Source organism: Metopolophium dirhodum, chromosome 1 (assembly GCF_019925205.1).
Source record: "Metopolophium dirhodum isolate CAU chromosome 1, ASM1992520v1, whole genome shotgun sequence".
NCBI classification, from domain to species: Eukaryota; Metazoa; Arthropoda; class Insecta; order Hemiptera; family Aphididae; genus Metopolophium; species Metopolophium dirhodum.
In genome coordinates this window covers 50,674,786-50,690,036 of record NC_083560.1, presented here as the reverse complement: position 1 = coordinate 50,690,036, position 15,251 = coordinate 50,674,786, and the positions used below count along the sequence as shown (strand labels likewise).

The window sequence follows — 15,251 nt, the reverse complement described above, 5'->3', positions numbered from 1 at the left end:
TGATTTAGAACCTTTTCATTCTAGACCCACGATATAAACTTCAATAGATAATATATTATATTTTATCAACTTTGTATAATATTTCAAGTTCGGACTTGAAAAGAAAATGTATTTGGATATACTAACCTTGCCCATTCGTATAAACATTCTATTTTATCTCAAATTTGTATAAACCAGTAAGTGTATAGGAAAAATGTATTTAAGTATAAAAATTACATTTTTATCTACGTTTATATTATTATATAATAGGTAATACGAGTTAAGTTGCAATTTAATTCGTCCACTTATATGATAGGTAAATTAGATTTGTTTATAATGTTTCATAGTTTTAGGGCAATTTTAGGCTTTAATTGTTTTTTGAGTCATAAATATTCTTTCTATAGTTGTTAATTACTAACCTATAAAGCTTATAAACTGTCAGCATTAAAATGAAATACAAAAAATATTTGTACATGCAACATTTGTTTATGTGTACAATTGTATAAAAACACGCTTGATATTTGTTGTGCAAATAACTTTAGTATAAATATTATATATCAATAAAATGTACACTAATTTATTAAAAACACATTACTAGCAGAATAGATGATACAAATTAGTTTATTATAATTTATAAACAGCTTTTATATGGTTTAGGTACTAAAATAATAATTAATAACTCTGACAGTAATAAAGTTTTAAATCTGCATAATATTATACATAATTAATAAAAATGAACTTTTACAATTCTTTAATTTTAATTAGTAACATTCTTATCTTAACCTTACAAACACAACAACTAGCTGCAAAAGGTGAGCTTTCTGTTTAAAAAGTTTATTTAAAAAAAAAATATTAATTAAATGTCTGCAAACGTATTTGACGTTTTTGTAAATATGCTGTTGTATACATACATTAGTATTCTGTATGTAAGATTTTATAATTTGTTTTTAGGTTCACTTAAATATACTTTATACTTGTTTGTAAATATTAATATAATTGTTAAATTGTTAATTAATTTAAAAGATGGTTATACTTAAAATTTTAAAAAGCATTTTAATATTTCATTGTATATAGGAAATGATAATTTCAGTAGGTATCTACTTCCTATATAGTGGAATATTTAAAGTTTCTACAGTCGATATATTTTGACTTATAACAGAAATACATTGAGGATATAATATTATATAATTATTACGTTTATGGTTTATACCTTGTTTATACTTAATAGAACAATCATATATTTCGTCAATATTATTTTGAACTTGCATCGTTTATAAAAAAATTTTATACTTATTATATTTATGCTATTTTACGATTATACATTTTTAAATTTCCAGTAAAAACATGTTATGATAGAGATCTTGCATTACAATTAAAACTAATTACTTTCACTTTGGTATACAAAAATCTATACATTTAAATAATTATAAAATCATTGCTCATACTAATAGTTGTATCAACAATAATACTAAAAATAATGTATGAAAATGTAGTGAATTAAAAAGAGTAAACTATGTTAAATATCTTGGAATATTTATTGATGATAAGTTAAAATGGGTTATTCATATAAACTATTTAAATAATTCACTTAGAAAATTTTTCTATGTATATAAATCTCTTAAATCTGTTTTAAACTTCAAATTAAAAAAATTAACTTACTATGCATTAATACAATCAATTCTTTCTTATGGTATTTCTTTTTGGGGAGGGACATATCACACTCACTTTACGAATCTTGAAGTCACTTTGAACTCACTTCTTAAATTTATTTTTAATAAACCTACGTTATTTCCTACAGTTAATTTATACAAAGAGCTAAAGATATTAAATTTAAAATCACTGTATACAAAAAACATTTGCTTACTATTTTATAATATGATAAAATGTATTGATATTCCGTGTCATAATTACAATACTCGCTTTAAGGTTAATACTAATGTCGTCGTCCCTAAAATGAACACAGTATTTGGGCAACAAAGCCCTAGATATAAATTCATTCAATACTGTACTATTTATAATTTTAATATTCATAACTGTTGAAGTACACAGATATACAGAAGTTAAAAGGTAAATAATAATATAATTGGATGTATATCATATAATAATAAGTATAATGATACGATGTACAATAGTGTTACGAGGCGTAATATAAATCAACGACTATGTATACCCGGCTACACTACGCAGGACATATAATATGCTATAGTATATAAAAATTTATAGTCAGCGTCTGATGAACTACAGTGTGAATATATTACTTATACACTACATTATATAGGGTGTTTTGTTTATAATTCCAACACTTTCCCTTAAACAATATACCCTTATACATCAATATTTATAACTCCTAACATCTCCCTTAGCTCATTGAACCGCGTTCGTGGAGTTGGTTTTGTCATAATGTCCGCAATCTGCTCCTTGGTGGATATGTACTCCAATGAAAACAATCCCTCATTGAACTTTTCTCTTATATAGTGGTAGCGAACATCTATGTGCTTCGTTCTTCTATGAAACTCTGGATTTTTTACGAGTTTATTCGCACTTTGATTGTCTCCATACATTGTTGGCACCGTTTTTGGCTGGTCCAGCAATTCACCTAAAAACAATTTTAACCAAGTTAATTCTTGTACTGCTTGCCTTAAAGCTATGTACTCTGATTCAGTTGTGCTAAGGCTAACACACTGTTGACGACGTGAACTCCATGCTATACTTCCAGATCCTAATGTAAATACTGACCCTGATGTTGATCTTCTTGTATCCAAGTCACCTGCATAGTCAGCATCACTGTATCCTTTTAACATGAGTTTTTGTCTAGAACTAAATACCAATCCAAAATTAATAGTTCCCTTTAAATATTTTAAAATTCGTTTCACTGCTGTCCAGTGTTGTTCCTTTGGATCCTCGATGTATCTACTAACTAGATTTACTGAAAAAGTTATGTCCGGTCTTGTAATCTGACTGAGATATAATAAGCTTCCGACTGCTTCACGATATGGGACTTTAATAGTTAAATTAGTATTTTGTTGCTTGTCATCTAATGAATGTTGAGGGTCTGCTGGTATTTGAACTGATTTTGCTTCAGTCATATTGAACTTCTCCAATACTCTTTTACAATACAACCCTTGGTGCATTACAATTGATCCATCAGATTTTCGCTCAATTTCTGTACCTAAAAATTGATTCAATTCTCCTTCGGTAATATTGAAATGTTGTCTCAAATATTCCATTAATGCATATACATCCTGACTCGATGTAGCTGCAACTAGACCATCATCATCAACAAATATAGCGATGATTAATACTTTGTTATTTTCTCTATTAACAAAAACACAGGGATCTGCTTTTGTTTCTAATAGATTAAAGTTAAGAAGAAATGTTTTGAACTTTATGTTCCAACATCGTGGTGACTGCTTTAGGCCATATAAACTGCGTTGAAGTCTGCACACCATTTCGGTACCATCGTTGAACCCTTCTGGTTGTCTCATGTAAATTTCTTCGTCCAAATCTCCATATAGAAAGGCTGTTTGAACGTCAAATTGTCGAAGTTGTAATTGTTCTGCTGCTGATATAGCTAATATAGACCGAATTGAATCGAACTTTACTACAGGACTAAAGGTTTCATTAAAATCAATACCGAACATTTGACTATTCCCTTTTGCTACTAGCCTAGCCTTGTATCGATCAACATGTCCATGAACATTATATTTTGTTTTATACACCCAACCACAATTTACAATAGTTCTGTCCTTAGGTAAACTTACGAGTGACCATGTTCCGTTTTGTTCCAGAGATTCCATTTCTTTGTTCATGGCTTCTATCCATTTTTCTGAATTTTGTGACTCCACAGCTTCCTTGAAATTCACTGGATCGGATTCGATTCTGTCTCACAAGTTGTACACGTTGACATTTGATCCATTTTCTTGTTCATGTTCTTGTTTTTCATTGTCATCTACACTTATTGACCCAAATTTATTTTCCATGACTTCATCTCCTTCTGATGTATTGCCGTGTTCTAAAGAGCCGTCTTTGTGTAAGCTAAGAACATCAATGTTATTACTATCATTTAAATTATTAGAACATTCTACACGTTGGTCATTTACAACACTTTCATCCTTGAAAATAACGTCTCTACTAAGTGACACCTCGTTATTTTCTTTATACCAAATACGATACCCTTTTGAAGTTTCTGAATATCCAACAAAGTATCCTTTTCGACTTTTTGCATCCCACTTCTTTCGTCGTTGTTTTGGAACTAAACTATATGCATTTATTCCAAATTCTACGAACTTTTCTATTTTAGGAAGTTTATCAAACCATAACTCATATGGAGTTTTACATACTTTCCCTGAATTACCAGTATAATTGAATGAGAACACTACTGTATTGACTGCTTCTGCCCACAGTGATTTTGGAAAATTCTTGGCATAGATCATTGTTCTGGCTGCCTCACAAATAGTCCTCATTGAACGTTCAGCTCTTCCATTTTGTTCAGGAGTATAAGGTACACTTGTTTCATGCTTTATTCCAAAAATATTTAGAATTGATTGAACTTCAGAATTCTTATATTCTAATCCACAGTCACTTCTAATAGTTTTAATAACATTTTTAGTTTGAGTTTTAACCATACTCAGAAAACAATTAAGTTTTTCTTTAACCTCAGATTTATGTTTCATAAAATAAACATAAGTATATTTAGAATAATCATCTTTAAAAATAATGAAATATCTTTTACCTCCTAATGAATTCTCTTCCATGGGTCCACATACGTCGCTGTGTATTATTTGCCCTGGTTCAATAGTTATTGTTTCGCTCTGAGTGAACGTCTCCTTATGCTGTTTGCCATAGATGCATGGTTCACAGAATAACTGTCCTTGTATATCTGTAAATTGTATTTGATTGTGTTTTAAATACTCACGAACATGTTTGACATTCTGATGACATAGTATTTTGTGCCAGTGTTCTAATGTTAATATCTTAACTGCAACGTTAGCACAGTGTCCAATTTCCTGTGAAATATCTGTTTTGATTAGCATTGAAAACAATTTATTCTCACGAACACCGACTGCAATTACACGATTATCCATTTTAAATGTACAACCTTTACTGTCTGTCACCATTGTAATTCCTTTATCAAGGCATGCCCCACAAGAAAATAAATTTACTTTTATATCAGGTACATATAAAACATTTTTTTAAGTAGCCTTTTATCCACTTATTGTTAACATAAGTATGAATATTTATGTTACCTTTTCCGACTGCCATAATGTGCTTACCATCTCCAACACGTACAGGCGAATGCACATCAAAATTTTTATAATCGACGAAGCACTCTTTCCGATTTGTCATGTGGTCGCTCGCACCTGAGTCCACATACCATTTGTCTGAGTCGTCGATTTCTTCAATTTTTCTTTGTACACCAATAAGCGCCAAACCGGAAGTTGATTTCTTTTCTTCTTGTTCCCTTTTGAATATCCTGCAGTCCCTTTTCCAGTGTCCTGGTTTTTTACAGTGGTTGCATTTTCCTGGTTTTGTATTATCATTTTTGTTCCCGTATTTTTGACTTTTAATATACTTGCCTTTGTTTGCAGTCAAAGCAATACTTTCAGCACCATCGTTACGGACCTCCTGTCCTTGCACTTGTCGTGTTTCTTCCACCATCAATCGAGTGGTTAACTGTTCTAGCGTTCTATTTGTACTATTCATTGAGTCCCATGCACTGTAGAAGTGCCTATAGCTATCAGGTAATGTCATCAAAATTTTTGTAATCAACATTGATTCTGAGATAAGGTTCTTCCAATTGTTTTAGTTTTCTACTTAGATTTTCTAGTTTCGAAATATGACCGGCTATATTGTCCTTAGGATCCATTGTATAACGATAGAATTTTTGTTGTACTATTGTTATGCTTGTGTCCGACATTTGTTCGTACACACTAAGTAATTTGTTCCACATACCATTTGCTGTGTCACAGTTCATAATGTATTGTAGAGGTTGTTCATCTAGCGAAGTGACGATACATTTTTGAGCCTTATTATCTGCCCTTTTCCATATTGAAAAATCAACACTATGCCTTTTTCTCGCTTCATCTTCAGTTTCATTACCGATTTTTGCTAAAATTGGTTTCTTTGATTTTCCTGTTACTACATCAAATATTTCAGCTGCATTCATGATAACCTTAATTTGAAATTTCCACATGTCCCAATTTGATGCATCTTTGAGTTTGTTGATTTTATATTGTTCGTTTTCCATATTTAAACAAAACGTAGATGTACACTATCTGCACACTAAGAAACGCACGCACACTACACTGCACTTACTTCGCGAATTATTATTGCTGTACACTGTCTGTACACAAGAAACACGCAATTCGTTAATCAATTATTATTTTACTAATTATTCACGACTTTATTATAAAGACCTTACTCTGGGCCCATAACCTGTTGAAGTACACAGATATACAGAAGTTAAAAGGTAAATAATAATATAATCGGATATATATAATATAATAATAAGTATAATGATACGATGTACAATAGTGTTACGAGGCGTAATATAAATCAACGACTAACTATGTATACCCGGCTACACTACGCAGGACATATAATATGCTGTAGTATATAAAAATGTATAGTCAGCGTCTGATGAGCTACAGTGTAAATATATTACTTATACACTACATTATATAGGGTGTTTTGTTTATAATTCCAACTTTAAGAGTTTCAAGATGTATAAAAAATATATAAATAATGCTCTGTTTCAATAATCTATACTTTAATTTAGAAATTAATTAATATATTTTTCACTGTTAATAGTTAAATTCGTGTTAAAATTAATTACTATTATCAAATAATTCTATTTAATCTTCTAATTATACCAGTATATTATAATCCACAGAATATGCTATATTAACATTTTATTTACTTACGATTATATATATATATATATTATATAGGCTATAGTCTTTATAATGCAACTACTAATTGTTCTTTATCCTTTCTTTTATTGTCTTTCTTGTGCATACTCTACCTATTTATTTTGTCCTATTTTTTGCTTTATTAATTGTCAATAACGACCATAATCAATAATATCTAAATCTGTATCATAACTTCCTCTTTTCAGCACAAGCTCAGCTTTTGAAAAGAGAACCAATATATTTTAATGTAATTTTTTGTTTTGTTTTGTTACTCATAAATTGTTTGTAATTGTTATAATTTGGTGACAATAAATATTATTATTATTATTATTATTATTATTATTTAAGGTTTAGACAAGCGGAGTAATGGACACACATTTGCGGGGTAACCCCATACCACTCCTCGCCGCCAATTTAAACTTTAAATGTTTATACCTCATAGACTACTCGCCCTAAATTAGATTTTTATTAATCAAAATATTTAGAAAAATATTCTGCTTTAAAATATGAATTTAAAACTCTATGCTGTCATTCAAAAAAGTAAAAAACTTAAATAATTATATGGATAAAAAATATTTAAAAATATAATTTTTTAATAAAAACATTGTTTTTTTAACAACTTGAAACTAAACTTTGAAAATATTTTCAAAAACATTAATACTTTTTGAGATAATGAGTGTTTTACGCTTTATGAAGCACCCTGTATACATATAAACCTTTCTCTTGAACCACTCTATCAATAAAAAAAACGTATCAAAATCCGTTGTGTAGTTTTAAAGATCTAAGCATACAGACAGACAGCGGGACTCTGTTTAGATTAAGATTTATTATTTTTATTTTTTTAATTTGAATATTTTCTATTTTTTTGTGTCCATAGCAACCATTAATAAACAAAAATGTCTATCGTAAATAACAAATCCCTGTTTGAGCATCTTCCAGGGATGTTTCTCTTCTATATTATGCATGTTATGTAACTCTCTCAATTAAAAAAAAACCACTCATAGTCCGTTGCGTAGTTTTAAAAATCTAAGCATCCAGAGAGAAAAAAGGACATTGTTTTATAATATGTTAAGATTTTTAACCCTTCAATCTATTCGTAATTACATAAAATATATATAGTTACTGAGATGAAGAAAAGGTAGCCTGACGATGAAAAAATATTTGACTGCCCTTATTATTGTGATGCCATTAAAAACCCCATTAAAAACCTCAACTGATTCGCTCATGTTGTTATATTATTATTACATTCAACATAAATAGTAAATTTAGGACTTAGAGCGTACTAACGTAGGTATACACCAAATAATTTAATGTACCTGTATTATGTATTCAATTTTAATTCAATGATAAATCATTGAAAACAAAAAAACGATTCTGTTCGAATATAAAGCAACAACCTGTATATTAAGTATATTTTATGATATATATTTATATTGCTATTAAAGTAATTAATATTTTTGTTATAGTATTACGTTAAGTTGAATAAATTTTTTCCGAAAACATTACAGTTACATTGTGTGTATAAAATATATAATAATATACGTTAAAAGTTTCATGTAAGTATACACTAATATTATTTTTAAATTACAACAAAATAACTAAGATCGTAAAAACTATTTCGTCCAAATATTAACTTAAAATATCTATAAAAAACATACCTACCTTGAATTTAACTTTTAATCCTTAGCTATAAAAATTGAATATTCTATAAATATTTAACTAAAATATTTTTTCAAATATTCATGCCTTTGTATTTTAAATATTTTTCAATATCAATCAGTCAATATTCAAAAAAGGTAGGATATATTATATATGGCATAGAATAAAGTAGCTTTTTTTTGTTCGGGATAAACTCCGAAACAGCTGAATGGATTTCGATGCGGTTTACACTGTTCGATAGACAATTAACAAAGGAAGGCTTATATGTGCATAATTTATAGATATAACTTGATTGATGAAATGTATAATATGATACAATCAAATTTTGTTATGACCCACTTGTATTTCGTTCGGGTATTTGACTTGCAATTCTTTTCACGGCCGACGCCGTGAGAGTACAGCTAGTTATCAATAAAAACAGCTGATGAGGAATCTTTATATAATATAAACAATATTTAGTGAGTACAACCAGTATCTGGGGTTAATCGTTTTTTAGTTATCCCAGACACAAAAAAAAAACCACACATCATTGTAAAATAAAATAATACATTCATCGATCAGTTCAGAATCTATATTAAATTTGTTTTTTTTTTTAATTACCTAATAAATATTTACAATTTAAATAGGTTCTATAAGTTATGATTTTAAAATAATAATATAGAAATATATATGTAGGTTTTATATTTTTTTCTACATTTGTTTAGCTTTGAAATAAAATCATCGGTCGGATCAAGTGTAGTTCGAATATTATTTTTTTTGAAACCGAGTGCATTTGAACATTTTAGTTAAGATAAGCAATAAAGTTCACTGAGCGTTCAGTTTTATATTTTTTCATTTGTACCCAGACAAAGTCGAGTAACCCAAGTTTTAAGTGGCTTATATTTATTTTGTCGTTTAATGTGTTTGTACTTAAAATTCTGTCTGTGTTCTAGGTATCGATATAAAAACATAACCTACTATTTTCACCTCATGTTGGATAAAAGTATTTCTTAAACAAGAAACGCACTTTTGAGAGTCCCACCTGATTCTAAAATAGATTAACTGAGAAAATGAAATAAAATAAATTGAATACAACTAGTTGTAATTACTTTTGTAGTCTGCCGTGGTTCTTTATATTAAATGTATTTTGGATAATGCATCATGTTATATACAAAAAAGCAGGGGTTGAAACCGATTGAAATAATTTCGATTTCGGTTTCAATTTTGTATACCGATTATTAATTTTTTCGATTTCGGTTTCAACTTAGCAATACCGGTATTAAAAAAATTTAGAGAAGAACAAGAAACGCACTTTTGAGAGTCCTACCTGTTTCTAAAAAAGACTAAATGAGAAAATGAAATAAAAAAACTGTTTTCAACCAATTGTAATTAGTTTGTAGTCTGCCGCAGTTCTTTAGATTTAGATGTACCTGTATATTATGGAAAGCGTATCATGTTATAATATATGGTATAAAATATGAGTTTATTTTTCAGGCCCCGGAATAGCAGGATGCAATTATCTTGGTTATATCAATAAGCAATGTGGTTTCCCGGAACTCGATGCTTCATGCCTACCAGAGGCTTGCACGTCTATACTTTTCGATGGGATTTTCGTGGATTTAAACTATCATGTCTTTGGTAATAGTTGCTTGTGCGAATCAAATCAAAAAATTATAGGTAATTTTACTAATATTACCAAATTAACATATATATAATACATATTATAGTATGTTAAGTCCAATAGAGTAACATTATTATATTATATACTTAATATTAAAGATTTAAATATATTATAATGTATTTATGTATTTTGTAATTTATATAGACGGTTTAGATAAAACATTGAAGGCTAAGAGGCCTACATATGTATACTACGGCCACGTTACTCAATCGGAATGGACTCAAATTCTTGCTTGCGAAGCTTGTAATGGAGGAACCAACTCATTAGATGAAATGAAAGGCTTAAAGGCCTTTTTGGACGAACATCCTGGGATCACTGGTCTTATCCTAACATCTATAGAGAATGGCGAAACAACAAATGTACTTTTAGTTTTTGAATTAATTAAAGCATCTGTTCTAATTTTGCCTGTAGGATATTAATGCCGAGATATGTAGGTATCTAAATATTAAATATATAGTTACATTTTAATTATTTTTTGTTATACAATCAAAATTAATTTTACAATTCTCGCAGAATCTCCATAGCATGAATGAAATGAATTGTATAATATTAAATCAAACTTTGATAGAATTCCATGTAAATATACTATAAAAATATATAGAATTTTTCAATTATTTTGTTCAAACTTATTATTAACTTAATTTCAGTGTACCTACATTATTTGATACTACACTATTTTGTTTTAATCATTATTCAATATTTATTGATTATTGCCATCATAATGGGTTATAATTTATAAATTATAATATAATCTAACATTGATGGATTAACTCATTTATTAATAAACATTATAATTTTTAATATTATTAATTATACATTTATTATATACAATTAAACTAATATTTATTTCAAAAATTTTTTTTGGTTAGTTAAAACCCATAGAATTTCCGGGATATTCTGAAAATTTAAAAAAATATCTTGATGTGATGAAAACGTCTTTTCCTCAATTGGAAATTGGTATCGAAGTATCAGGAAAATTTCTAATAGATCAGTTTACCGCTCCAGAGATACCTTGTGAGTATCTATATGTTAATTAATATTATTTATAAAAATAAAGAGCTATGTGTATATAAACTTAAGTCTTAAATATATGTACTATATATAGAATGTATTTTTTGTCGTTATAATCATTGATTTTTTTTCCTGTAGATCGATAAAGTTGTATTTGAATAAAATGATAGCCATATTAAAGGATGACACAGCTTTACTAGCTTTACTAGTATACTGCCCTCCAATAATGATATTATATTAGCTGCACACTATTTACAGTATGACGCAAACTTCATCGCAACATGGTCCAAAAACTAGATGATAAAAATTAACGAGAGAAAGTCAACTGAAGTAACCTTTTCCGTTCACTGAGACAAATGTCCTTTAATAAAATTAAATATTCTAACCCTTCAAGTTATAATTAAAACAAAACACAACATTAAATTATTATAAAAAAAATTAGAATAATAAGTAAGTATTTAACCAATGAGTAATGGGATACCTCCACTATTGTGTGATTCATGTTATTTCTGAATGACTTATTAGGCTAATGCATAGGTATAACTACTATCAATTGATATTATTTATTTTTTTTATAAAAAAAAAAAACGGAAACCTGTTGAAGCACATAAAAAATCATTCATTTTAATAAGGATACCTCTTTTCTTACACAATATTATATATTTATTCCAGTTTCATTTTACGTAAAACTATTAATTAATTCACTAAATTTTAGATAAGCCAGAAAGCAATGCTAATTTGATGATCCAAAATTGATGAGCATTTGTGCATCAATATTTTCACTAAAATTCATTAAAAATAATACCTTTAAACATACAAAATATAGGGATTATTTTGTTGGTAATACAAGTGTTTTCTTAAGACATTTTCAAATGTCAATTGTCATGAACAATTAGTCATGGTCTAACGACAAAAAGTGCAGTCTATAGTGTAATATAATGTTCTGTATATAAATAATGGTTTCATGACTCACGTGTAAAAATATATAATTTTTATTTTAAATATTTAAAAAAGGGTTGGAAATCAAGTTGATAGCTCCTGTAACGGATTTCTTCGTTATTTCTCTAGTTTATCTGAATGACTGCACTAATGACTTGATAAAAACTGGAATAGCTCCAATGACTTCAAAAAGTACAAATTATACATTGGTATTGAAGCATTATTATATACAAAGTGCAGAGTTGGATCATATTATAATCACTTCTATTTTTCTAGGAAAAATTAAAATGTATCTTACCGCTGACATCTTTTCCAAAAGATAAAACATATTTTAAATTTAGACTGAGCCCTGCGTCCGATCCCAGTGATTCAAAGACTATTTGTGATTTGAATATTCAAAAGGTATACAAATTTAACATAAATTAATAAATTATTATTAGTAAAGTTATAAATATGATCACGATGAGTGGGGTAAATTAATGTCTTATGGGAAGGGGAGGGGATAACTGGACTCATTTTCAATTGTTATCAATGTTAAGAATTATTAAGCCCAGAGGACGCGTATGGTTGTCATAGATGTTCGTAAACATTCTTCTCGCATTGTTAAAAAAATTGTTTCGGCTCATGCCGAATTACCTATACAACCAAAACATATTCAAATGTTCAATAACTAATTTAACTTTCTCAAATTTTTCTTTCCTTTATCAAATCTAATTATTGTACAAATAACAGTATAGATTGTAGATGTATTTTAAATAATAAAAAAAAAAAAAAACTGCCTTAAATGATACCCCACATCGCATATTTCTTTGTAAAAATCTATAATATTTTTCGCTAATTGGCGAAACTTGCTACATTATTTGAGAAATAATCATTATCATGGTGATAAATTGTACATTTTAAAACAAAATTATTATTTAAAAATTAAAATAATATCTAATAAAAATAATTATATAAAACCGGGTGAGTGGATGTCCCTCTGCTGTAAGCGAGTCAAGTATAGGAACTGATAAAATAAACATATTGTGTACATTTCAAGTAGGTATCTATTAGTAGGTAGTTATTCATTTTTGAATCATAACAAAATAAGAAAATCACTACATGAGAAATCGAATGAAGATCCAATGTTGAAAAAAAATGAACTTTAAACGCTCATAAAAGTTTATTTTATAAAAGTTTTTTATCATTTTAAAATTAAAAATTTGATAAATGTTACAAAATATCGAATTTAAATAATTATAAAAAAGAACAAGCATATGTATTTTTAATATTTTTCATCTGCTATTGTAACAATTTAGTCAGAAGCCTTGTATTAATTTTTCACAGTTTTTTACCCAATAAAATAAATTTTGTTGATATTTATAGAAAAAAGGTGGGCAGGTGGGTGTTGGTCTGATGTACAGTAGGTTACAAGTGGGTCACTGTAGTGGATGGTGTTAAATATGAATACAATGATATTACATCATTGTATAAGAAAAACGATTCTGAGCGAAGACGGTCAGCCGTATATGGTATTACTAAGTATATTTGATGACATTATTGTGAATAAAATAATTAATTATATATACCCTATTTACGTGGAACCTTGTTTTAAATTTTCGATCCTTACATAAAAGTTGAACGTTTTATAAATTTTTAACTGCAAAATAATGATTAAATTTTAAATTTGATAAATTTGATCAAAATTTGAACTTTTAATTATTTTGAAAAAACTAATATAGTAAACGCTAGCTGAATTACCTAAAAATGTTTACCAATTTTTATAAAAAATTATTTAACTTTTTATAACTATTTAAAATTATAGATGTGCGTACATCCAAAAGATGCATGTAAATATTGCTCAGATACTCTGGAGTCATTTAATGAAAAAGTAATATATTTTTGGTAAATAAAAATATTTATTGTATCTATTTTTAATAATTTGATTGTTTAGGGTAAATTTGCCAAAGAGAACGGAGTTGGATTTTTTACTTCTAATATGGATGTAAATGATCCTAGAAATCTCTGTAAATGTGAAAAACCATTTGCTACGTTCAACGCTCTTCTAGATGGTTTTAATGGTGTTACCTCCAAACCTTGTAAACTATTAATCAAAAAATAGAAAACATATCATCAACAAACTTTGGATAATATCCACAAACAAATCGTTAGATAATTTCATGTTAAACTTGTATCATTATACTTCTGCAAACTTACATGGGCGTAACTGGTGGTCGAATCCAAAGGTGCAGATCCAACTAATTTTTTTAAAAAGTAGAAAAAAAATAACGAGTAAATATTATAACCTGAATATTATATATTTTCGTTTAAATATTTTTTTGAAATCACCGCCATATTTTGATTTATAGTTACGGCCTTGGTATGGGTAACAATAACATTGTATAAAATGTATCTTATTTCAATAAGTTTTATTATTATTTATTAGCAAAATTCAAAAATTATACCAATATATTATCTACTAAAAGTTTGTTTTTTATTGATAATCTTGTAATATACTATAACATACGATCCTTAAGAACCAGCCCCGTCAGCATTCTATGCTATGCTGGAGAACTTCCTCTTAATCTACTCAGAACAAAATAAATATTAAATTACGGAATTAAAAGGAAAATCACTCGAAACCACATAGGATACAATAACTTCTTCAAGAACCAAACCACAAACAGAATATTTTCAATTAAAACCATATATACATGACAACTTCTTCAATCTGATCAATAAACTCAATATACACACATCTGTTAAGATCTAAATCACATATCCAAACAACCCCACTTGGCTTTGAAAAATCAAAGTCAATACTGAGTTTCTTCAACAATTCAAACGTCACAATTTTATAAAATTATCCAAGTCAAATACCCACACTTCATCCAAATATAATATACAGACGCATCAAAATCCACTCAAGGTTTCGGCCTTGCAATCTCCCAAAACAATATCACAAACCTTCACAAACCTCTACCTGAAACTTGTATATTCTCAGTTGAAACTTAAGCCATTTATGAAGCAACCATATAAGCCAAGACGATCACCTCAAACCACATTCTAATTTTAAGCGACTCACTCAGTGCTCTAATAGCCCTTCAAAACAC

The 15,251-nt window shown here is 28.1% G+C and overlaps 1 protein-coding gene across 2 annotated transcripts; it reads left to right on the top strand.

The window, feature by feature from the left end:
• Positions 1-586: 586 nt before the first annotated feature.
• LOC132936780 (uncharacterized) lies at positions 587-14,623 on the top strand. 2 transcript variants are annotated; one of them, XM_061003546.1, is made up of 8 exons: positions 587-791; positions 10,023-10,205; positions 10,354-10,568; positions 11,079-11,223; positions 12,289-12,368; positions 12,436-12,561; positions 13,964-14,029; positions 14,093-14,623. In XM_061003546.1, the coding sequence occupies exons 1-8, from the start codon at positions 713-715 to the stop codon at positions 14,258-14,260; spliced, it is 1,062 nt and encodes a 353-aa protein (XP_060859529.1). In that variant the 5' UTR covers positions 587-712; the 3' UTR covers positions 14,261-14,623. The 2 variants fall into 2 exon arrangements, with proteins under 2 accessions (XP_060859529.1, XP_060859528.1); XM_061003545.1 differs by having other exon boundaries at positions 589-791; positions 12,235-12,368.
• Positions 14,624-15,251: the final 628 nt, after the last annotated feature.

Coding starts and splice junctions, on each gene's coding strand:
- LOC132936780 (XM_061003545.1), top strand. CDS start 713: ATGAACTTTTACAATTCTTTAATTTTAATTAGTAACATTCTTATCTTA. Junction 11,224..12,234: donor TACCGCTCCAGAGATACCTT/GTGAGTATCTAT, acceptor TATTTAAAAAAG/GGTTGGAAATCAAGTTGATA. Junction 12,562..13,963: donor GTGATTTGAATATTCAAAAG/GTATACAAATTT, acceptor TTAAAATTATAG/ATGTGCGTACATCCAAAAGA.